Source organism: Procambarus clarkii, chromosome 82, assembly GCF_040958095.1.
Source record: "Procambarus clarkii isolate CNS0578487 chromosome 82, FALCON_Pclarkii_2.0, whole genome shotgun sequence".
In the NCBI taxonomy this organism is placed as follows: domain Eukaryota; kingdom Metazoa; phylum Arthropoda; class Malacostraca; order Decapoda; family Cambaridae; genus Procambarus; species Procambarus clarkii.
The window spans coordinates 22312545-22336887 of NC_091231.1; the positions used below are offsets into that span (position 1 = coordinate 22312545).

A 24343-nucleotide genomic window follows, 5' to 3' on the forward strand; every position below is an offset into this window, starting at 1 on the left:
ACCATGGCAACTGGAGAACAGAAAATTATAATAGTAGTCATATATAACCCCCCCCCCACCAAATGACAGAAGACCCAGACAGGAATATGATAGAAACAACTTGGCCACCATCAATGTAATAGAGAGCAGCAGCTTCTGTGGCTAGCAGGAACGGATCCAGACTTCTAATCATGGGAGATTTCAACCATGGGAAGATAGATTGGGGGAACAGAGACCCACATGGAGGCCCAGACACATGGAGAGCTAAGCTGCTAGATGTGGCAACAAGAAACTTTCTAAGTCAACACGTCAAGGGACCGACAAGAATGAGAGGAGGGGATGAACCAGCCTTGCTTGATCCGATATTTACCCTAAATGAGTCGGATATCAGGGAAGTTAAGTTGCAAGCCCCCTTGGGAATGACTGATCATAGTGTATTGAGCTTTGAGTACCTGGTTGAGCTGGGAATTATCACCCCCAAAAAAGAACTGGGAACCAAAGGACTGGCGTACCGAAAGGGAAACTATGAGGAAATGAATAAATTCCTATGGGATATACATTGGGACACAGAACTCGGAACCAAGTCCGTACAAGACATGATGGACTATGTCACCCAAAAATGTCAGGAGGCTGTAAGCAGGTTTGTCCCAGCCCGACAGGAAAAAACAGAAGCAAAGGAAGAATCCGTGGTTTAATAAGGAATATATGAAAGCAAAGGAGCTGAACAAAAGGGCATGGAGGAACTTCCGTAATAACAGAACACCAGAAAGTAGAGAGAGATACCAGAGAACCAGGAACGAGTATGTCAGTGTGAGAAGAGCAGCTGAGAAAAGGTATGAAAATGATATAGCTAATAAAGCCAAGACCGAACCCAAGCTACTACACAGTCACATCAGGAGGAAGACAACAGTGAAGGAACAGGTGATGAAACTTAGGTTGGGCGAGGACAGGTACACAGAGAATGACAAAGAGGTGTGTGAAGAACTCAAAAAGTTCCAGGAGGTCTTTACAATAGAACAGGGAGATGTCGCGGCGCTAGAAGAGGTGGCAGCAAACCAGGTGACTATGGATAGGTTCGAAATTACAAGAGATGAGGCCAAGAAGCACCTATTGGAGCTGGATGCGAGAAAAGCTGTTGGGCCGGATGGAATCTCGCCATGGGTATTGAAAGAGTGTGCAGGAGCACTTTGCCTACCAATCTCCATAGTGTATAGTAGGTCACTGGAAACGGGGGACCTACCAGAAATATGGAAGACTGCTAATGTAGTACCAATATACAAAAAGGGTGACAGACAAGAGGCACTGAACTACAGGCCAGTGTCCTTAACTTTTATACCATGCAAGGTGATGGAGAAGATTGTGAGAAAACACCTAATAACACATCTGGAGAGAAGAGACTTCGTGACAACCCATCAACATGGGTTCAGGGAGGGTAAATCTTGTCTTACAGGACTGATAGAATTCTACAAACAGGTGACAAAGATTAAACAAGAAAGAGAAGGGTGGGCGGACTGCATTTTTTGGACTGTCGGAAAGCCTTTGACACAGTACCCCATAAAAGGTTGATGCATAAGCGAGAGAAACAGGCAGGAGTAACTGGTAGGGCGCTCGAGTGGATAAGGGAGTACCTAAACAATAGGAAGCAGAGAGTTACAGTGAGGGGTGAGACCTCAGATTGGCGGGAAGTCACCAGTGGGGTCCCACAGGGCTCTGTACTTGGACCTATCCTGTTTTTGATATACGTAAATGATCTCCCAGAGGGTATAGACTCATTCCTCTCAATGTTTGCTGACGACGCCAAAATTATGAGAAGGATTAAGACAGAGGAGGACAGCTTGAGGCTTCAAGAAGACCTGGACAAGCTGCAGGAATGGTCGAACAAATGGCTGTTAGAGTTTAATCCAAGCAAATGTAATGTAATGAAGATAGGGGTAGGAAGCAGGAGACCAGATACAAGGTATCACTTGGGAGATGAAATACTTCAAGAGTCCGAGAGAGAAAGACCTGGGGGTTGATATCACGCCAGACCTGTCCCCTGAAGCTCATATCAAGAGGATAACATCAGCAGCATATGCCAGGTTGGCTAACATAAGAACGGCCTTTAGAAACTTGTGTAAGGAATCTTTCAGAACATTATATACCATATATGTCAGACCAATCCTGGAGTATGCGGCACCAGCATGGAGTCCATATCTAGTCAAGCATAAGACTAAAATGGAAAAGGTTCAAAGGTTTGCCACCAGACTAGTACTCGAGCCGAGAGGTATGAGCTACGAGGAGAGACTACGGGAATTAAACCTCACTTCGTTGGAAGACAGAAGAGTTAGGGGGGACATGATCACCACATTCAAGATCCTCAAGGGAATCGACAGGGTTGATAAAGACAGGCTGTTTAACACAAGGGGTCACACGCACTAGGAGACACAGGTGGAAACTGAGTGCCCAAATGAGCCACAGATATTAGAAAGAACTTTTTAGTGTCAGAGTGGTGGACAAATGGAATGCATTAGGAAGTGATGTGGTGGAGGCTGACTCCATACACAGTTTCAAGTGTAGATATGATAGAGCCCAATAGGATCAGGAACCTGTACACCTGTTGATTGACAGTTGAGAGGCGGAACCAAAGAGCCAGAGCTCAACCCCCGCAAGCACAACTAGGCGAGTAAAACTAGGCGAGTACACACCTACAGAAGAGCCGAAGCCCCAACAAAAATATACCAGTTCCCCTGCCCACAAAAGACAGCGGGAAGTTTACCAACACCCCAGGTAGAGGGGGGCACATGGCTCTCCACTATCGGCCATGGTGGAGGGTGTGATGGCCTCCGTCCAGGACAAAGGGATGACTGGGAGCCACAAGAAAATACTTCAACCTAGTCGCCCGCCCATTGCATCCAATAACTGGGAGCAATGATGGCAAATGTGTCAAAAGTTTCCACTGATAAGGGCCAAAGAATAAACAGGGCCCAAACCTGCACAGCAGTAAATAGAGCTCCCATATAACTGGACACCCTCTGGCCAATACTTTAAACCCTTGTCGCGGAATTGGTCTAACGTTTGCTGCCGATACACGGTATCAAGCAAACCACAGAGACCCAAAAGACAATTGAACACAAGCTCAAGAAATTTGAAAAACAATATCGTCACCTTCAAGAACGCCGGGCAGGAAAAAAAGGGCAAGAGTCCAGTACGTCGGAAAGCGAACTTTATGAGTCAATTTCAAGTAAACCTAGATCCTCAACTTCTGTTTCAACTTCCATGGCGTGTTCATCAGACTTCATGGATACCACGGTAATATCAGCAAGTCCCAACAACCTAGAGGACTAAAGATTATGCAATGGAATGTAGAAGGGCTGCACACAAAATTGTAATGCAAAACAGCAACCAAAGGCAAAAACATCCCGATACTACAGCAGAGCTGACTTCGAGCCGGACTAGAACTGAAATTCTCTGGCATTTTCCTTCCATGGGTCAACGGGTAATCCAGGGGATGTGCAATTTATGCAAAATGTGACCTAATATCCAAACCCATAACCACCCCACCCGATTGTGGAGCAGGAACGGAGGTAATTGGGAGTATCTATCGAGCCAAGACAAACTTTAAAAAATCTTAAGTACTTACACGGCTCCACGTGCTGAAATAGATCTCTTATTTAGACACTACTACATCCCACCCTTGGATGTGGGTGGGTTCCAAGAATGAACCCACCCACATCCAAGGAGGTAGATTAGACCCAACATTCGTTTCAGCCTCCCTGAGAAATGCAGCAACATGGTCAGTTGAGCCCACTCACAAGCGACCACTATGGGGTCCAAATTGATCTTAAGTTAAATCTACCGACCCCACCTCCATCTGAAGCCTTTAACTTTGCTTTAGCAAAATGGGACCGATTTCAAAACCTCATTTCAGAGTGGCATAGAAAATAATATGTTCCCAAAGACATTAAGTCGGGCAGAACAAGATTTTGCTGATGCAATTCAAAGTGCACACAAACACTATCCCACTGAAAAAACTATTCAGACACCAAAGATTACTGGTACTATTGCAAACGTGTTAGAACTGACTCAACAGCACAATGAAGCTATACAAAAAAAAACAGCTAAGTGACCACAACAGGACCTTACTTTGTGAGGTCAAGGAACATGTGCATCTAATATACCAGGCTAATATACACGAAAGTGGCTAGAATGGTGTTCACACCTGAATGACCACCTTAGAGGTGGCAGCAAATCCACTGGGCCAAAGGAAATAAAACACCTAAAAGCCCCACACCTTAAGGATCCGCATCAGAAGCGGAAGTACTGGCAACCAGGAGGCAGAAAGCAGCCAGTACTCAACTTGCAGATGTACTGGCAGTGCAGACCGGAAGAAAGGTGGCACAGAATCTTTACAGCATTTGCAGAAGTTGGACACTAATAACCATTACACACTAGACGAGCACAATTGAACCAAGAAAAACTCCAAGAATACATCCCCTGGATACTACAAAATAAACTATGAAATTATTAGGAACCTCTGCCGACGCCGTCTGCCGACTGCCGACTGCCGTCTCCCGAACCTCTGGGAGACGCTGCACACTTTACGTTAATTAATCGAGCCTGGACTTCTAAAACTAGATCTAGAGCTTTGAATATAGCAAACGGTACCAATCCCAAAACCCAAAGATTCAGCTAAACCCAGGCCCATTTCTCCAAAGCTGAGCAGCAAAGACAGCCAACAGAATGACACTCAACAGACTTTAGTGGAAAATACCTAAACTGCACCATGGTATGCATGACTATAGACGAGAGGTTGGCTCAGTGGACTGTATTACAACTGTTAGCTCACTTTAACGACAGACCAGGAGGGCTGATATTCCTGGACCACGAGAAAGCCTTTGAAATGGCTATTCTCTGCTGCCTTATTGATAAAGAGGTCAAAGTTAACCTGCTCTCCTGGACTAAAAGCTGTCTCAAAAGCAAGAGACTTCATGGCAGTTTCTTAATACAAAAGACATGAAAAGGATACACCGCAAGGCGGCATTTTTAGCCCCCCTTCCTCTTCAATTGTTTAATGGAAAGAATAAAGAGGTTAAAGCTCCCACAACACCGCAGGCTGCCAGACTACGCAGACGACTGTCATCAGAAAAGAAAGTGATGAGGCGTGCCTTGCACACAAATGCTTAGACTGCATCACTGAAGAGGCAAAGCAGATTGTGGGGTTTAGTTTGATACCAAAGACAAAAGCCATGTCTATAATAAAAGCGAAGCCCAACGTGTAGCTCATAGTACAGGGTCAAGCAATTTAATGGGTGATCACTTAGTATATAGGAATAATCATGGACATAAGAATTTTAATGCCGAGGTCACTTTAGAGAACAGCGGCTCAGACAGCAATCTTCAGGTCACTAACCTCCCTCTCTGGAGGCCCCAATCTGCTAGTCCTTCGCACATACGATGTACAGGCAGTCAGACCAGTAATCTACTATGCCGTACCTTCACTCTAGTATCACACCAATAATGGAAAAAGCTTGAAATTGCTCCAAGCAATGCTACGAGAGCTGCCCTGGGAGCCCGTATGTGGACTAAACTTTAAGCTCTACACTGGAAACGGGTTTGCCCTCTCTTCAAGAACGAATATCAAAGAACAGCTACGTTTATCAGCAAGATAATTATTTCCCCTGATCCAGTCCCAGTACGGCAGGCCTTTGTGGTTGGACTTTGCCAAAACGGAAACTCTTGGCCTGCCAGAATGGGAAATTTCCTAAACATAATTAAAAAGCAAGATTTTTGATAGCGTGATCAATCACACCCAAATTACACTTGTTCCCCGCCATGGGAGGAGCCTACCTTCAAAATAGTAATAAAAGGTCTTCCGATTAAAAAGGAAACCTACAATCCCACAATCCTAAAGTGCATCATAGAGAAGCAAATGTGCAGCATTCCAGTAGCAGGACCCACCCACAACTTCACAGACGGATCGGTTTACACAATACGATTGTGCTGGCGCTGCTCTTTGCACGGACAGTAAACAGGCATATTGGAAATCATAAGGACCAGCATCAACCCAATCCGAGCCGTTTGACAAACAGGCATTCGCACATGCGATTGTGTAATGGCATTTCGAGTTTCGTGCAGACTCGAAAGCTGCACTTCAAATATTAGGAAAAAAGCGGTGGAAAGACTACGTGGAAATAATTACCAACATTTTGTATCCGAGCAGTCACTAAAGGCAAAAGACTCAATATCACCCTAAACTGGATCCCGTCCCATGTGGGAATCCCCTTAAATGAGAAAGCTGATGAAATTGCTAAATTAGCACTTTCGCTCACCCCGCGCGCCACCCCTCGACAGGGCGATATGGGCCCCAGAGTGTCACGGAAGCGCGCGTTAATTCCGAAAAGTGTATACTCTCTTCAACTTTGTCACCTCAATTCTCCTTCTACGAGATTAAATTTGGTATCATTGTGTTCGCAATAAAATTCTCTACAGCACTAAATGCACATAAACTCCAAAAGCCCGGCTAATTACCCGCAGCAAACAGAGAAAGTGCGAACGAGTTACCCGGGAGCGCGCAAACGGGATAAAATGTTTTCACTATTTTCACTCTGGTCACCTCAATTTTTGTCCTAGGTCTTTCATTTTGGTCTCAATGGGTTCGTAATAAAATTCTCTAGATGAACATTAGCCTATAAAAAAAAAACCTGGTCACGCTCCAACCGCCGACGAGTTGAAGACGGGCCACGTGTTAGCCGTGAGTGAGTGCTCAGAGGCCTTCCTGCTACACTCCCAATTCCTACCCTTTTCAAGCCTTTCTTTCGCAATTTTCTTCCTGGAAGGGCCTTGTTCATGATTACTATCCATCGTGGAGTAAGCGTAGATAGTTTCTAAAGCCGCAGTAAGAAATATAGCCACGGAAAATAGCCGAAATGTTCACACGTTTGAGATGCGAGGGGAAGCGACATTGGTCACAACAGTGGAGCAAAGACAATGGGCCCACGGCGTGTGCCAAGCAGCCTGAGGGCGACGAGGCTCAACAAAGAAAATGGGAAGACATGGGTGCACATTTTAAAACCAGTCCCCAAAAAATCGGATAAAAACCTGATTTTTGGCGAATTTTTAAAGTGGATGACGCAATGCTGCGTCATCCCCGGCATTACCGCCAGTAAACGGATGACGCAATGCTGCGTCATCCCCGAGCGAAAGTGTTAGCAACACGTCATCCATTGATATAATCCAACCTAGCCTACAGTACATGAAAGACGTTCGAACATATCCGGAACTGACGAATTTTGTTCGAATCGCAACGCTATAAATGCTTCACCCACGTACTAATCAAAATAATCAACAGAACCTAAACACCTAACCTAACCTATGCTTGTATATGCACAATATGCTAATATATTATAATATTAATTTATACTTGAGAAAACTCCCGTTTTGAATGAACAGCATGTTCATATTTATGAATGCGTCTGTGGGGTTGACCGCTGAATGTAATGGACTTGAGTCGAGGACGGGTTGCACACGGATGCCATCAACACTGCCACTCTTATGGTAAAAAACAGGCATCCAGCAGCTGGACACCCTCAAATACTGTCAACCCCGCGATAGCAGCCCAACGATTAAATTTTACCACTTACGAGCTATTCATGCCCGTGCCACTTTTTTGGTGGCTTAATCTTCATCAATCGGTAGAATAGCGAATGTACTTCCAACACCTGTTGTACCTGATGACCTTCCTGCTGCCACAACTGCTACCATACCCTCCGCCCTGGTCGCAAGTCTCACTGCCTTCACCTCCACTCTACAGACTACCACCAGATCGACCACGAAAACTATAACAGACTAGAACCACCCAAGGCCCGGGTGGCACAAACAGTATTTCCTTCACCAGTTCCCAACACTCCTACCATCACTATCCCGGCAGTAATGCCAGCAGACGTGCCGTTTACAAATTCTAACAGCACCACCAATGCTCCTGAAATAGCTTCTACCAGTAATCCACGACACCCGAGCCTACCTCAGGCTGCGGGATTAAAGACACCAACTACGTATGTTACAGACTCTTCAGACTGAAATTTTAGGAGGAGTCTTTCGCCACACCACAAATATCACACCTACTTTATACAAGATGACCTCGAAGAGGTCACCTCACCAAACTTCAACGACAGCACTGATCAGCCAAAGTCTCAGGCAAACAGAAAACAGAAAACCTGGAGGGCTATACTAACCCACCAGCTCCATAATTGGTACCGCTAGCCCTTCGGAGTTGAAATTCACAATGAAAACCGAAATCCATCCCCCAGGTCTTTAGTATCAGTTACCGATCCTCATAATGGATCTGGAAGAGCTTCCACTTAGGGTCTCCATAGCCCATTCTACTTTGAACTTTTCGTTTATGTAGCAGACTTTACAATAACAAAATACTGTTACTTATCCGAGCGACACTGATGAGCACGAACCGCCCAGTGAAAAGTAGAGTGACTAGATAGCCAGAAAACATTGCCATTATAAAAGTCTCACTTTCCAACCTCCTTCCAATCCTAGAACAAAGGGGAAAGTATCCTAAAGTGTACAGGTTACGGCAGTGAGCGAGACAAGCTGGGTGTGTGCAAGCCTGCGCGTCTTGTACCCACCGTTTTATCGAGCAATAGAAACCACTGGCTCTCGGCCGAGCAGGGTTATTGAAAAACTAAACTAGTCAATAGGTAAACCCCAAGTGGCGGCAGCTCAAGGAGGGAGAGGAAAGGGTCTATACATGTCCACTACACATGGCTCCCACGTTTAAAATTTGATCCAATTATTAAAGAAAACAGTCTTGTCAATATTTAGATTGAGACTTAAAAAAATTCAAATGAAGGAATAGAAACGGCAGGATTAGAGAACAACATTTTACCGATATTTATCTTCAGTAGCTGTATTTTAACTAATACTCTAATCGTTTGATTACAAACCGTACGACTCTTGCTTCATGAAGCAGTGATTGCAAATCCAACCATTTTATTCCCATAAAACCATTAGAACAGTAACCAACTCGGACCTTTGTGGTTTGAAGAAGGCTAGGCGGAAGGAGGGTGCTGGGCAGGTGGGTCTTCATCACTCTAGGAGCAGGTAGAGCCTCGCTCATCTGCAGAAACACTCCGTCTTCAACCTTCTTGCCTGGACACATTTGACGAAACATTTCTGTGAACTGCTGAGGATTCTCAGTGCTTCTGATGGTCTTGCTGTCAAGCATCATGTCAAAACTGGAAATGAATTAATATTATTAATATTAATATTATTAATGTTGTTGTTGTTATTAATGTTAAGAACACAAGAACAAAGGTAACTGCAGAAGGCCTATTGACCCATACGAGGCAGCTCCTATTTATAACCACCCAATCCCACTCATATACTTGTCCAACCCGCGCTTGAAACAATCGAGGGACCCCACCATCACGTTACGCGGCAATTGGTTCCACAAATCAACAACCCTGTTACTGAACCAGTTTTTACCCAAGTCTGTCCTAAATCTAAACTTATCCAATTTATACCCTTTGTTTCGTGTTCTCTCTTTGTGTTGATATTTTTAATACCTTATTAATATCCCCCCTGTTATGTCCATTCATCCACTTGTAAACCTCTAGGTCTGGCCCTAGCTTCGGTACGGGGCGGACGTGTTGAATCGGCACTCCAGCAGTTGGTGTTGTTTGCCCGTTTCGGCCGGTTGGGGGCGGGTGTGTCTCTGTTCGCCTGTGCTGACGTGGCGTTACGATGGGGGTCCCTCTACCCCCTGTCGTCCGGGCTCAGTCTGTGGGACTAGAGTTTTCTGTGCGGGCTGGTTACCCAGAGATTGCCCTGGCTTGTGAAATGCTCTCTGTCCGTGTTTGCGATTTATGGGGTCGAGTTGGTGACGGCCCGTAGGGCAATTGTGAAGTTTGCAGAGGTGGCGTATCGCGATTTTCTCCGGCGATACGAGGGGCGGACACTGCCCCTGCCGGATGGTGCGGGCACTGTCACCCTCTCGGATCGGAGTGGTGCACTTACTTACATCAGTGTGCATGGGGCTCCCTTGGAGTTTCCAGAGGCTCTGCTACGGCGGTATTTCGGCCGGTTTGGCGCAGTTGTTAGTGTGAGAGTGAACGTGGTGTCTTCTAGTCCTCTTAAGGGTGTGAGGTCTAACATTCGCACCCTGGGCATGAGACTCCGGGCGGATATTCCGTCCTCTGTGCGCCTTATGGGGTACAACGTTCGGGTGTTTTACGCCCGTCAGCCGCGGACGTGTTATCGTTGTGGTCTTTTGGGCCATCAGGCTGCTGACTGTTCTGCGCCTGCTGTTGCACCAGTGAATCTCTTCAGTGAGGACGATTTTCCGCCCCTTCCTGTGGGGGATGATTCGGTGGGTATGGACGTCTCTTCGGCTGAGGAGGTGCCCTCTGTAGCAGCTGTTGCTCCGCCTGTTGCGCCACCTGTTGTTGCCGCATCTCCTCCGGAGGTTGGGTCCTCGCCTAGTGCTCCAGCTGGTGTCCCTGAGCCTCTTCCGCCTGCCGTTTGCTCGGACCCCTCGTCTTCCAGTTTTTCCTCAGCTGTGTCTGTCCCGGTCCCTGCGCCCTCGCCGTCTGTTCCGGCTGTGCTGGGAGATGAGGTGGTTCCGGCATTCCCTCCTGTGCCTGGCCTGGTGCCCCGTGTGGTTGAGGAGGCTGCCGTGCTGCGGCGTGCGTCGGTTCGCTCGGTTGATGCTGCGCGGGTCGCTGAGTCTGCCTCCGGGTCTGATGATGTGCGGCCCGAGCCTAAGCGTTCCCGGCGTTCTTCTGCGTGGGCTGATGTTGGCGAATTCGACGAGTGTCGTCCTTCCGTTGACGGTGGGGTGGCTCCGGATGTGGTGCACACTACGGTGGTGGCGGAGGTACACTTGCCTGAGGATGCCGGTGCCGGAGTTTCGGCCTCAACTTCTGGTCCGGTGTCCGAGGGTCCTGCTTCAGGTGCATTGCCTGCGTCGGATGGCTCCGGTTCTTCGTGGGCGGTGGTTCCCCCTGCTGTAGTTGGTGGTGAGCGGGGTGGCCTGGTAGTGATGTTGAGAAAGGATGCTCGCTCTGGATGTGCTGTGGCCCCTTCCTCGTTACCCATTTCCTCGGCAGCGGTCTTGCCGTCTCTTCCGTTTCCTGCAGTCCCTTCCGTGTCTCCTGCGGTATCCGTGGAAGTGCTATCGTCTCAGCGTCCGGCACCTGCTCCGATGAAGAAGGCGTGGCAGGCTCGGCGACCCTCGTCCGCTTCTCCGGTGTCATCTGCTTCCTCGAAGGGCGTGGTTGGCGCTCCCCAGCCTCGTTATGCGACTTGCGTCAGTGACCTTGGGCGTTGGCCGATGCCGCCGGATATAGTTGTCCCCGAGTTTATGATACCCGCTCGAGAGCGGGGGATCAAAAACCCTACCGACCTTGAAGATCTAGTCTGGGAAGCTTACAAGGCGAAATATCCTCATGATCTTTTCCCGGAGAAGTACATTTCTCACGAGGTTCCTCGCAAGTGATTTCTATGTATTTTGTGTTGCCTGGTTGTGGGGTGTGTATGTGAGTGGGTGGGGTGGGTATTGTTTCCCCGGTTCCTGCGTGCTCCGGTTTGTGTTGTGGGTTTTCTTGTATGGCTAGTGGGGGGGTGCGGTTCCTATGCGTTTGTGTGTTCGGTTGTGGATGTTGTGTGCGCTTGTTTGTCATCTTGTGTGCCCTTCAGGCTCTTGGGGTGTGCTCTTTGTTATGTGTGCATTATGTGTGTGAGGTGTTAGCAGACTTGCTTTGTATGTTTCTCGCCTCTCTGTTTCCCTTCTGTTTGTATTACGCTGTGTTTATATTTGTGTTATGTTTGTATATGCATTTTTGTTTTGTGGTCAGCCCTTCTGGCTGGTCTTCTCTTGATTTGTTCCTTTGTCAATTGTACGTGTGTGTGCTTTGTACTTTTGTTCTATGTTATATTTGTTCTGTTTTTATTGTACATTATACGCATGCTTGCATGTAAAAATAAAAATTAAAAAAAAAAACTTGTAAACCTCTATCATGTCACCCTTAACTCTTCGCCTTTCCAGTGAATACAACTTAAGCTTTGTTAATCTTTCTTCATATGAAAGATTTCTAATTTGGGGAATTAACTTAGTCATCCTACGTTGGACACGTTCAAGTGAATTTATATCCATTCTATAATACGGCGACCAAAACTGAACTGCATAATCTAAATGGGGCCTAACCAGAGCAAGATATAGCTTAAGAACCACACCAGGTGTCTTGTTACTAACGCTTCGATTAATAAATCCCAGTGTCCTATTCGCCTTATTACGAACATTCATGCATTGATCCTTTTGTTTTAAATTCTTACTAATCATAACTCCCAGATCCCTTTTGCAATCCAACTTCACAATCTCAACACCATCTAGCTCATATCTTGTAACCATCATCATTACCTAGCCTCAGAACTTTACATTTCTCAGCATTAAACTGCATTTGCCAATCCTTTGACCATTTCAAAACCCTATCTAGATCAACTTGAAGTGATAGCGAGTCCTCCTCCGAATTAATTTCCCTACCGATTTTCGTATCATCGGCAAATTTGCAAATGTTGCTACTCAAACCTGAATCTAAATCATTTATATATATTATAAACAACAGAGGTCCCAGGACAGAGCCTTGAGGCACTCCACTTACAACATTTTCCCACTCTGACTTGATTCCATTTATACTATCTCTGTTTCCTTTGGTATAGCCATGCCCTAATCCAGCTTAATATAGCACCCCCAATACCATGAGCTATTTTTTTAATTAGTCTTTCATGTGGCACTATCAAAAGCTTTGCTAAAGTAAGCAAGTAATTATCAAAAGAAGGCACCAAACCGGGAAGGCTATGTAGCACCATCAAATGCGCAAAATAATCAGAGGGCGCTAAATATCACCAAGGATGCCAATACGAGAACAAAAACGCATAAGGCGAACGATATCAAAAGTAACCGAGTCACCAAGAATTCTATTGAGGGACAGGTGACCGCGAGGGGCGGTCGGAAAGCAAGACACACGCTCCTCCTGGAAGTCAGGACATTCAAGAAGGACATGCACGACCGTAAGAGGGACAATGCAACTAGGACAATAAGGAGCAGGGCGGCGCTCCATTAAGTGACCATGTGTTAAGCGAGTATGGCCAATACGCAATCTCGCCAGAGCTGTTTCCCACCGCCGGTTACGGTGGAAGGAGGACGGCAACGAGGAAGTAAGTAAGTAAGTAATTATCAAAAGAAGGCACCAAACCGGGAAGACTATGTAGCACCATCAAATACGCAAAATAATCAGAGGGCGCTAAATATCACAAAAGATGCCAATACGAGAACAAAAACGCATAAGGCGAACGATATCAAAAGTATCCGAGTCACCAAGAATTCTATTGAGGGACAGGTGACCGCGAGGGGCGGTCGGAAAGCAAGACGCACGCTCCTCCTGGAAGTCAGGACATTCAAGAAGGACATGCACGACCGTAAGAGGAACAATGCAACTAGGACAATAAGGAGCAGGGCGGCGCTCCATCAAGTGACCATGGGTTAAGCGAGGATGGCCAATACGCAACCTCGCCAGAGCTGTTTCCCACAGCCGGTTACGGTGGAAGGAGGACGGCCACGAGGAAACACAACATTTAAGAGTACGTAGCTTGTTACCAGTATCAGACAACCAAGAAGCCTGCCAACGGGTAAGGACTGAGGAATGGATAACCGGGTAAAAGTCGGAATACGGAATGCCTTTACGAGAGATGGGACAAGAGCGGACAGCTTCCTTGGCGGCAGCATCCGCACGCTCATTTAAAGACACAGCAATATGGCTGGGAACCCAACAAAACTCAACCGACTTAAATTTACTGTGAACGAGAAACAGCCAATGCTGGATCTCGACAACTACTGGATGAACCGGATTAAAGGACCTGAGAGCCATGAGGGCACTACGAGAGTCAACAACAACTACGAAGGAAGACTGACAACGAGAAAGCAGGAGACGAAGAGCATAGAGAATAGCATAAAGTTCCGCTGTAAAGATGCTAGTCTCCAGAGGCAAGCGACGCATAAGTGCGATCAGGAAAAACAACAGAGTAGCCAACACCGTCCGCTGACTTAGACCCATCGGTGAAGACAGAAACGGAGCGGGAGTGAGAAGAAAAGTGCTCGAGGAAAAGGCGTTTTAGAACCGTAGGAGGGGTAAAAGCTTTAGTGATACGGGTCAAGGATGTACAAAACCGCGGAAGAGGGACCCTCCACGGGGGCAAAGAAGGAACAACACGAGGAGAAACATCAGAAATACGAACGGAAAGAGAATCCTGTAGGCGAGATAACCGGACAGAAAGAGGGAGGTGGTGAAGAGGAACAGGAACCGCAGGAGGGGCAAAAGTTAAAGCACGACAGAGGCGAGAGGAAGGATGTTGCAAGGACCGCGCAAGATAGCGAAGACAGTAGCAATCACGGCGGTCCTGGAGAGACAGGAAGCCAGTGTCAACATACAAGCTAAGAATGGGAGTCGAACGAAAGGCACCAGAACTGAGGCGCAACCCAGTATGGTGCAAAGCATCAAGACGGCGAAGAGTAGAAGGAGAAGCAGACGAGTAAGCAGGGCAACCATAATCGAGCTTAGACAGGACGAGAGAGGAATGTAAAGCAAGGAGAGTGCGCCTATCTGCCCCCCAAGAAGTATGGGACAAGACCCGAAGGAGGGAAAGGGCCTTAGAGCACTCAACACGGAGGTAAGAGATATGGAGAGACCAAGACAAACGAGTGTCAAGGAATAACCCCAAAAGCTTTGCGGAATCTTTGTATTCAAGGGGATGACCATAAAGTGACAAAGAGGGACGAAGAACAACCCGTTTCTGCGTAAAAGTCATGGCACAAGTCTTAGAAGTAGAGAACTTGAAGCCGTGACCTGTGGCCCAAGACGACACGGCATCAATTGCAAGTTGAAGCTGGCGTTGAAGGAGAGGCGAATCATCACCCTGACAACAAAGGGTAAGATCATCGACATAGAGAGCGGAGAAGACACCAGAAGGAAGAGAGGAAAGAAGACCATTGAGGGCAACCAGAAAAATAGTAGTGCTCAGAACACTACCCTGGGGCACACCTTCGTATTGCTGAAAAGAGGGAGAGAGAGCGGTACCAAGGCGCACCCGAAAGGAACGACGAGAGAGGAAGCTGCGGAGAAAGAGAGGGAGATGACCACGAAGGCCAAAAGAATGAAGTTGAGATAGGATATGATAACGCCAAGTGGTGTCGTAAGCCTTTTCCAGGTCAAAAAGGACGGCAACAACGGAGGTCTTCGCAGCAAAAGCAGTACGAATATAGACCTCCAAGTTCACCAGGACATCTGTCGTGCTGCGGCACTTGCGGAAACCAAATTGAGAAGGGGAGAGGAGGTGATGGTGCTCCAGGAACCACATCAGACGAACGTTAACCATACGTTCAAAGAGTTTGCAGACACAACTTGTGAGAGCAATTGGGCGAAAGTCCTTAGGGGAAGCACCCAGAGACCCCGGTTTGCGAACAGGGAGGACAACGGCATCGAGCCAGTCCTCAGGGACTGACGACGACTCCCAGATCCGATTATAATGACTCGGTAAATACCGAGACGTGCTCGGAAGGAGATGGCGAAGCATCTCATAATGAATACCATCGGAGCCCGCCGCCGTAGAACCGCAGAGGGCCAGGGCAGAACGAAGTTCAGAGAGAGAGAGAAGGGATCATTATAGGGAAGCTGAAGATGAGTGCAGAAATCTAAAGGACGAGACTCAAGGACAGGTTTACGAAGAAGGAAAGACTGGGGAAGATGAAGACCAGAGCTAAACAGAAGAAAAGTGGGAACCCAGTTCGGAAGCGACCTGCAACGGGTCCGCCACAACAGTATCATGGAGGTGAAGGACCGGTGAAACATCGGGAACGAACTTACCCGCTATCTTGTGGATACGCTTCCAGATCTGGGCCAGAGGGGTTTCGGACGTAATTGTCGAGACAGAAGATGCCCAACATTCACGTTTAGCTGTACGGATGGCCCTACGGGCCACCACACTCGCTTTCCGAAAGAAAAGAAAAGAATCGGTCGTCTGCCTACGGCAGTGCCTCTTCCTGGCTGCACGCTTACAGCGGACAGCCCGAGCACAGTCTGCATTCCACCATGGAACACACTTCCGTGGACCCCGAGAGGAAGAGAGAGGAATAGAGCGGAGGGCAGCGTTGAAGACAGTGTCATGAAAAAGGAGGAGAGCACGCGAGAGAGGCAGAAGGGAGTGGTCAGAGAGAGAACTGAGGGTAAATAGGGTCCAGTCTGCCTTAGCAAACTGCCACCTAGGGAAAGAGAGGGAAGGGCGAAAAGAGAAGAAGGAAACAAGGATGGGGAAATGATCACTTCCATGGAGGTCATCAAGAACCTGCCACGTGAAATCTAAGTAAAGAGAAGAAGAGCAGAGAGAAAGATCAAGACAAGAAAGGGTGCGAGTCCGAGAGTCCAAATGAGTGGGCTCACCAGAATTCAGATGAGACGGGGAAGAAGAGAGGAGAAACGGCTCAAGGAGGCGACCCCGGGTATTCGTCAGAACGTCACCCCAAAGAGAATGACGACAATTGAAGTCACCCAGCAGGAGCACAGGCTCCGGCAAGGAGTCTAGGAGGTGTTTCAAATCAGGAAGAGAGCGGGACACTCGGGGGGGAGAGAAATGGAACAAACTGTGTACCATTTCCCCACAAAGATACGAGCAGCAGAACAATGGAGAGGCGAAGGAAAAAGTAAAGGAACAAAGGGAACATCAGCACGAATCAAGAGAGCATTATAATTAGAAGCCCCAGCAACGGCAGGTGGGGGGGGGGGGGGAGAGAAAGGAATAGCCACGAAAACGACCAGGACGAGCACCAAGCATCGGCTCTTGGAGACAGACACAAAGGGACGAAAACCGCGAAATCAGAAGTTGGAGCACGAGGAAATTGGCGAAATAACTTCGAACGTTCCATTGAAGAATGGACAACGACGAGAAGAGAAAGGGCAAAAACAGAGAACAAGGAAGAAACAAAGGCGAAAGAGCAACAGAGCACGTTAAAGAATATCAGGGTCAGCAAAGTCAGGGTTAGGGGGCATGGGTAAACTGAGCAAAGACGGAGGGAAGGAAACGGGAGAACAGATCAGAGGTGGGCGGGCGGGGTCCGGAGGAGGAGGAGACAACGGAGAGGAGCAGTCAAGGACAGCAGCAGGAAGAGGGGGAGTAGAAAGAGGGGAGCGCACCCCAGCAAGAGCAGTAACCGAAAGGGAAGCAGGAGCCAAAGAAACCTCCATAGCAGGAACAGGGGGTGCAAGCACTGAAACGGGAGGGGAAGGAGCAACAGAGCCAGAAGTAGGAGCTAAGGAAGAAAGCGAAGCCTTCTTACCCGCAGGGAGGAGGAAGGAGAGGAGCCAGGCTTACACTTCTGACTTAGAGAGACTGGTGTCCCAGCAACTACGTACCGAGCAACGGATTCTAGTGTCTCAACAGGAGAAGCTGAACGAGAGCACACACGACGGCCGTTAGGAGAGCGATGGACATCCGCCTGCACCGACAGGCGGCGGGGAGAGCCGATAGATGGAGGAAGAGGATGGGAAGGAGGACCGGAGGGGGACGAGAAAGAAGACACAGGAGACATGACAGACCGGGTAGAAAGAAGGGCAACCGAAGACAGAGGACCAGGAGGGGGACCCCTCGGGACAGAACAAAGGGACAGAGGAGGGGGCAGTGAGCGTATCAGGGTCCAAGGCCCGGAAACGGTTGAGAGTCTGAGGAAGGGGGGAAGGACGTGGAGAGGAAGAGCGCAACACGCGAGCATAAGAGATGTTAGTATAAGGCGGGAGCCGGCGAACCTGGCGCCTCGCCTCAGGAAAAGATAAACACTCCCGGTGCTTCAGGTTGAGGACGGCTGCCTCAAGCTTGTAATGGACACAGGCACGGGAGAAGGTAGGATGGGCCTCACCGCAGTTGAGGCAGCGAGCTTGGGGAGAAGTGCACTCCGACTTAGAGTGACCTTCACCCCCACACAAAGGACAGAGAGAGACAGTCCCAGAGCAGCGAAGGGCACCATGCCCAAACCTCCAGCACTTGTTACAAAGTCGAGGAGAAGGAATATACTCCTGGACAGAGCACCTAGCACCAGCAAGAATGACCGAGGATGGAAGGGTCCTACCATCAAAGGTGATGTTCACAACGCGAAGGGGTTGACGGCGACGACCACGAGGGGGACGAGTAAACTAATCAACCTGGAGGACAGAATGGCCTTGGGCATCAAGGATATGCCGAATATCATCGTGGCAATCCTGCAGATTCCGAACACCGGTTGCAACATGGGGTGGGAGGAGAATAGTGACAACACTGGCATTCATCTGAACGTTCTTGGAGACCCGAACAGGGATCTCGCCAAGGCAAGATAAGGCAGCCAAGTGGGAAGCTGCATCCTGAGAAGGAGCAGCAATGACACGTGTACCGAGACGAGTGGGGTTGAAAGTAACATACGCATCCACGGAATCTACAAGATGCCGATGGAGGGAGAAATCGTCAGGAGGCGCAGAATCAAGAGGGAGGAGATCAAAGTATTTGGCCCATGAAGCAGGACCAAACAAGGCCTGATACACATCAGCACGGGAAGGAATCGAGCGAGTGCGGCTGGGGCGCGAACGGCGTTGAGAACCCCTAGAGAGAGGGGTCATAAGGCGCAGAAGTCACAACGAGAGACTTAGCCGCACCAGGGGACGAAGTGGTCACCACCGGGGGCTGGAGGCTTGACCCAACCACAGAGGAGGGAGGGGGAGCTGGGGGAAGAAGTCAGGACGTTCAAAGGAGGAGCAAGGTCGGGGCCCAACGCAGCGGGAGCTACAGAGCCTGGTCTTCCAATACAGGCCGACTCGGGGGCTTGGTCGCCCACCCCACGAGCCTGAGAGGGTACAACTGAAACATTCAATGACATAGAAACGAAGAGAAAAATTCATCCACGAATGTGCCCCCATACCCACCATGGAGCCACAATTAGAGGCAGGACACCCAACAGGAAGCTATCGCCGATCATGCCGGTGCCCCCTAGGGGTGCGTCGTGAGTATACCCCCCACAAACGCCACCTTAAGAACCGTCAGTCCGTCGAGATCGGGTTCAGCGACGAAAGGGGGATTGACAATAAAAGGTTCCCCTCGCTCGAGACGTTGGGTACTACTGTTCTACGGGTGCAAGAGTATGCCTCCTCAAGCACCCGGGCGTCAAAATAGAAGAAGTCCAAAGAAATGATCCAAAACAAGCAAAAGGTCGGCAGGAAACGACAAGCAGATAGGAGAAGAGGGGGGAGAAAAACGAAACATAAGGAAAAGGAAAAGTGATCCGGCACAATTAGAGAAGACAGCAGCAGGAGTGCAAGGCCAGAAAAGGACAGAGGACTGCCCCACGGAGCATCACACCCCGGCAGCCGTCCACCAAGCCCCCTCACGACGCAAACGGGCCGGATGGGGAGGGGGAAGATTTGCTAAAGTCAAGGTACACAACATCACAATACTTATCACTATCAACTGCCTCAACTATGCTGGAATAAAAAGTTAGCAAATTTGTTAAACATGAACGGCCATTTGTAAAACCATGTTGCGACTCTTATTAATTTATGTTTTTCAAGACGGAGACGAATTGTATTTGCAATTATTGATTCGAGTAACTTTCCCACAATAGACGTTAGGCTAATTGGCCGATAGTTTGACGCAAGTGATCTATCTCCTTTCTTAAAAATTGGTACCACATTAGCTACCTTCCATGACTCTGGCACTCTGCCTGACTATTTATTTATTAAATATGGTAGACAGTGGCTCGGAAAGCTCCTCTTTGCATTCTTTAAGCACCCTGGCAAACACTTCATCCGGCCCTGGGGATTTGTTTGGTTATAGTTTTTCTAATTGTTTAATTACATCCTCCCTGGTAACTACTAAACTAGTCAACCTGTCCTCATCCCCACCCACATGGACTTGTTCGGCTGAAGGCATATTGTTAAGTTCTTTAGTAAATACAGATATAAAATATTTGTTAAAAATACTACTCTTCTCCTTGTCATTATCCGTTATTTGACCCGTCTCAGATTTTAATGGACCTATCCTTTCCCTAGTCTTAGTTCGATATAACTGAAAAAACCCTTTAGGATTTGACTTTGCTTGCTCTGCTATGCGAACTTCATAGTTTCTTTTTGCTTTCCTAATCTCTTTTTTAACATTTCTAACCAGTTGTATGAAATCCTGTTCTAACCTGACTTCCCCATTCTTAATCCTTTTGTACCAAGCTCTCTTTTTACCTATAAGGTTATTTAAATTATTTGTTATCCACTTTGGGTCATTAATATTCGATCTATTCAATTTGTATGGTATACTACGTTCCTGTGCTTTGTTTAGAATATTCTTAAATAAGTTATATATTAAATCCACATCGAAATCCCCTTTTACATCACCTATCGCTGGGTTCATGTCTCGCTTCAAGACCGGCCCACACCCCATACCCAAGACTTTCCAATCTATTTGACCCAAAAAATTTCTTAGGCTATTAAAATCAGCTTTTCGAAAATCTGGCACTTTAACAGAATTTTCTCCTACAGGTCTATTCCATTCTATGCTAAATCTGATTACTTTGTGATCACTGTTCCCTAGCTCACTCCCTATTTCGATGTCATTAATTTGTGTTTCCCTGTTAGTCAACACTAAACCTAAAATATTATTTTCCCACGTTGGTTCCTTTATGTGTTGTGTAAGAAAGCAATCGTCAATTTATTCTAGGAAATCTTCTGCTTCACTATTCCCTGTTTTGTTCGCCCAGTTTATTCCACTAAAATTAAAGTCACCCATGACATAAATACTGTTAGATCTAGATGCTCTAGATACTTCTTCCCATAGATGATTTGCTTCCATTCTGTCTAAATTTGGTGGCCTATATATAACTCCTATTATAATATTTGCTTTTTCGTTTAATTCTATCCAAATAGTGTCTGTGTGTGACTTAGTTTCGATTCCCTCTTTGAGACTACATATCAAATTGTCCCTAACATATATGGCTACTCCCCCTCCTCGTCTAATGTATCGATCTGTGTGAAATAGTTTAGATCCATTTATTTGATATTCAGCTAATAGTTCTCTATTTTCTACATTCATCCACGTTTCGGTAAGTGCAATAATATGTATTTTTTTCTGTGCAGACAAGAGCATTTAATTCGTTAATTTTATTTCTTAGACTTCTACTGTTAGTGTGTTAATGTTATTAATGTTGTTGTTGTTATTATTACTACTACTACACCTACCCAGAGTTGAAATACTTCAATTTAATCGCTTCAGAATAAATACATTTGAGTTTATTCTTAAATCACCAGTTATGTAATAAGTTCTAGTAATACATTTCTTTATATAAACCCATCCAGAAGCACAAATATAGGACCCTTCATATATTGCAACCGATATATGAATGGTTCTTAACTGTCGGGTGCAACACGAGAGATTAGTAAACACACGACTTCACATATTCAAGCACGCATTAACATCACGTGCACAAACATGTGGTAATCATGAGGTAATAAAGAAATTTAAGCCAAACACTTATTGTCACAAAACTATCACCATCTTAAAACAATATTATGCTTCACGTTACAAATTTTATATGACTTATACCCAGGGCCTGTATTCTGTGACAGGATATCAGTCCCTAACTACTTATTGTGTCCAACCTAATCTCTGGTTAAAGAGTTACAAAAACCATGTGCACCATAGTACAAAGATTGACGTTCTAAGCAGTTAGGTAGAACTTTGTACTATTGTCCGGAAACATTTAAAAACGTATTCCAATGCCTAGTATAACATTTACTTTATTAAACCTCCGATTGCACGTAATAGACCTAGGAAAGGTTAGGTTAATTTGTCTTTGCAACTACAGTAGAAAAGTTAATTCATCGAAATTCAATAGTATTGATCCCTACTTTTCTAATTAGGTTGTACATCTGCACGTACTTTTGTCATCCTTCGTCCCAATACAGGGGGACGGGTTTAATTGTCAGAGGTCCGATTTCCTGAAAACAACAATGTAGTGGAGTGAAAAATTAATTTAGGACAGTTTGGCATCAATGCTAAACTGAATTATCGAACACTGACAAAGAGAACCAATCACCAGAGTCAGACATGATAATTTTGCTTACACACACAAGACCAAGTGTTAAATATTTACCCAAGACCTCTGAAGCTACTGCTTCACATGCATGACCTGATTTATGTAACTACAGTATTGAGTCAAAGTATTTGGGCCAATCATGAAGATTGGTCCAAATACCAATTTGGTAAATATACCAAAAATTTAAATCAATAAAGCCTTCATGAAAGGCTTTAGTGACTTCATAAATGCATTTAACCGTGAAGCCAGGGTAAGCATCCCAACCAGTATTAATATAGCAAGAAATTTATGACTTATTTCCTGCAACCACTAGTATTTAGTCTGCCAGCCCCCCCCCTCTTCCCCCTCGTGTCCATGGAACATTTATAAAGGTGGCATCTCCCCACGCCCAGCACCGCCTCAAACACTCTTAATGACCAATTTACAATTCCTATCCCTCTTTTTGCAACTAATAAATCAAGCTGGGACGAGGCTTTATTACAGACAAGTACAAACGCTCACAAAAATGTATCTTGACCTTTCTAGGGAGCCGGTCGGCCGAGCGGACAGCACGCTGGACTTGTGATCCTGTGGTCCTGGGTTCGATCGCAGGCGCCGGCGAGAAACAACGGGCAGAGTTTTTCCACCCTATGCCCCTGTTACGTAGCAGTAAAATAGATACCTGGGTGTTAGTCAGCTGTCACGGGCTGCTTCCTGGGGGGGGTGTAGGCCTGGTCGAGGACCGGGCCGCGAGGACACTAAAAAGCCCCGAAATCATCTCAAGATAACCTTCCCAAGTGTTATATAGTCTTAATGGATTTGCGCTTTCCCCAGATAATCCCCCCCCACCACCACAAAAAAAAAAAAAAAAAAAAACATTGTTTGCTAGCACTAATCTGAACAACCCATCTTTTGTATTCTACCAACGTAAAGTACAAACACAGGAAGTGGTAAAAGGAATAATACTTCACACAGTCATTAACAGATCTTATCTCAAGCAGCCAAAACTGCCACATTTTATCCACATCCGGTGCCGTGTTAAGCAGGAGTAACCGTTTTATGAAATGTCATCGAGAGAGAGAAAAAAAAAAAAATCTTGGCAAAATTTTTATTTACTGCCAAGATAAAATGGTTAAGAATATTTATGAATACTATTTTAAAGAACTTTTGCAAGATCTTCGCTAATATTACATGGTCTTCAAAATTAAAGGGAACTATTCTAAGGTACGTCTGCAAATTAGCGAATTTACTGCAGCTTGCTGAACTACCATTCCGAAAAAGTCTTCCATAAATGCGATCTAAACCGGGGCTCATTTACAACTAAGCAGCTAAACACTAATTAAATCTTTTAACCACACCTACCGATTTATTAGGAGCAATCAGACTATACAGTAATTATAGCCCTAGTCCCGGGCGTTACCAAGACAATCACACTGATAAACCAAGAATCTCATACTCTATATGCGGTGCTCTGATGAAGATGGGCAGGTTGCCCCTCTGGTTCAGGTCGGGGTTGTGAAGCATCGTCCACACCAACTCCAACATCCAGGCCGTCCCAGACCTGGGCATTCCCATCACAAGTACATCACCATCAGTGAACTGAAGAGAACGACATTATTGTAGTATACATTATAGAGAACATACAAGTGTATACATTTGACACCCACATATATATCAGGGGAGAGTGATCTGGGCACCGTTCACCCACCACTCTCCCGACCAAGTACATTACCCATATTCAAGTGTCATCAAAGTAACAATAAAGACATTACACCTTGTAGTTGTAGATGGCGTCAGCATATTTGGTGAAGAGCGTCGGGTAGAGCCAGCCTCCGGGCCTGAGGCGGACCATACCTTTGTTGTAGAGCGTCTGTTCCTGCTCCATCCTGGCCAGCCACTCCTCGCTCATGTCCTCCACCTCGTGACCACTAGCCAGCTTCGTATTCATCTTCCCAAGTACAACTACACGGGTCGTTATGGCAGTCAAGTTATGAAAATACCTGGTCTATGTCAGGCATTACAGTGATAGGTAAAGTGTCGGTACTTTAATAAACGTGTTTACAATTTGATGACGAGGAAGATTATTTGTGGATGCGTGACATGGCCCCATGTCAGGGCTGTGTCGGCCGATGACCTGTTATGTGACGCCAGGGATGAGGGGTGGGGATATGAACAATATTAGTTGGTAAGGGTATTAGGTGAAGAATGTTATGAAAGATGGGTAGACTATGTGGGTCGGGGAGGTGTCGA

General features: G+C 46.6%; 1 protein-coding gene across 2 annotated transcripts in view; it reads right to left on the minus strand.

Moving 5' to 3' along the window:
* The window catches only part of LOC123751065 (sulfotransferase 1A1-like), a 107228-nt gene extending 83179 nt beyond the window's left edge, over nt 1-24049 (minus strand). For both annotated transcript variants that reach the window (XM_069316136.1, XM_069316135.1), the window contains exons 1-3: nt 23868-24049; nt 23550-23692; nt 8999-9203 (exon numbers count right to left, since the gene is read on the minus strand). In XM_069316136.1, the coding sequence (XP_069172237.1) occupies nt 8999-9203; nt 23550-23692; nt 23868-24041 (522 nt within the window). In that variant the 5' untranslated portion in view covers nt 24042-24049. The remainder of the gene's footprint in view (nt 1-8998; nt 9204-23549; nt 23693-23867) is intronic.
* Nucleotides 24050-24343: the final 294 nt, after the last annotated feature.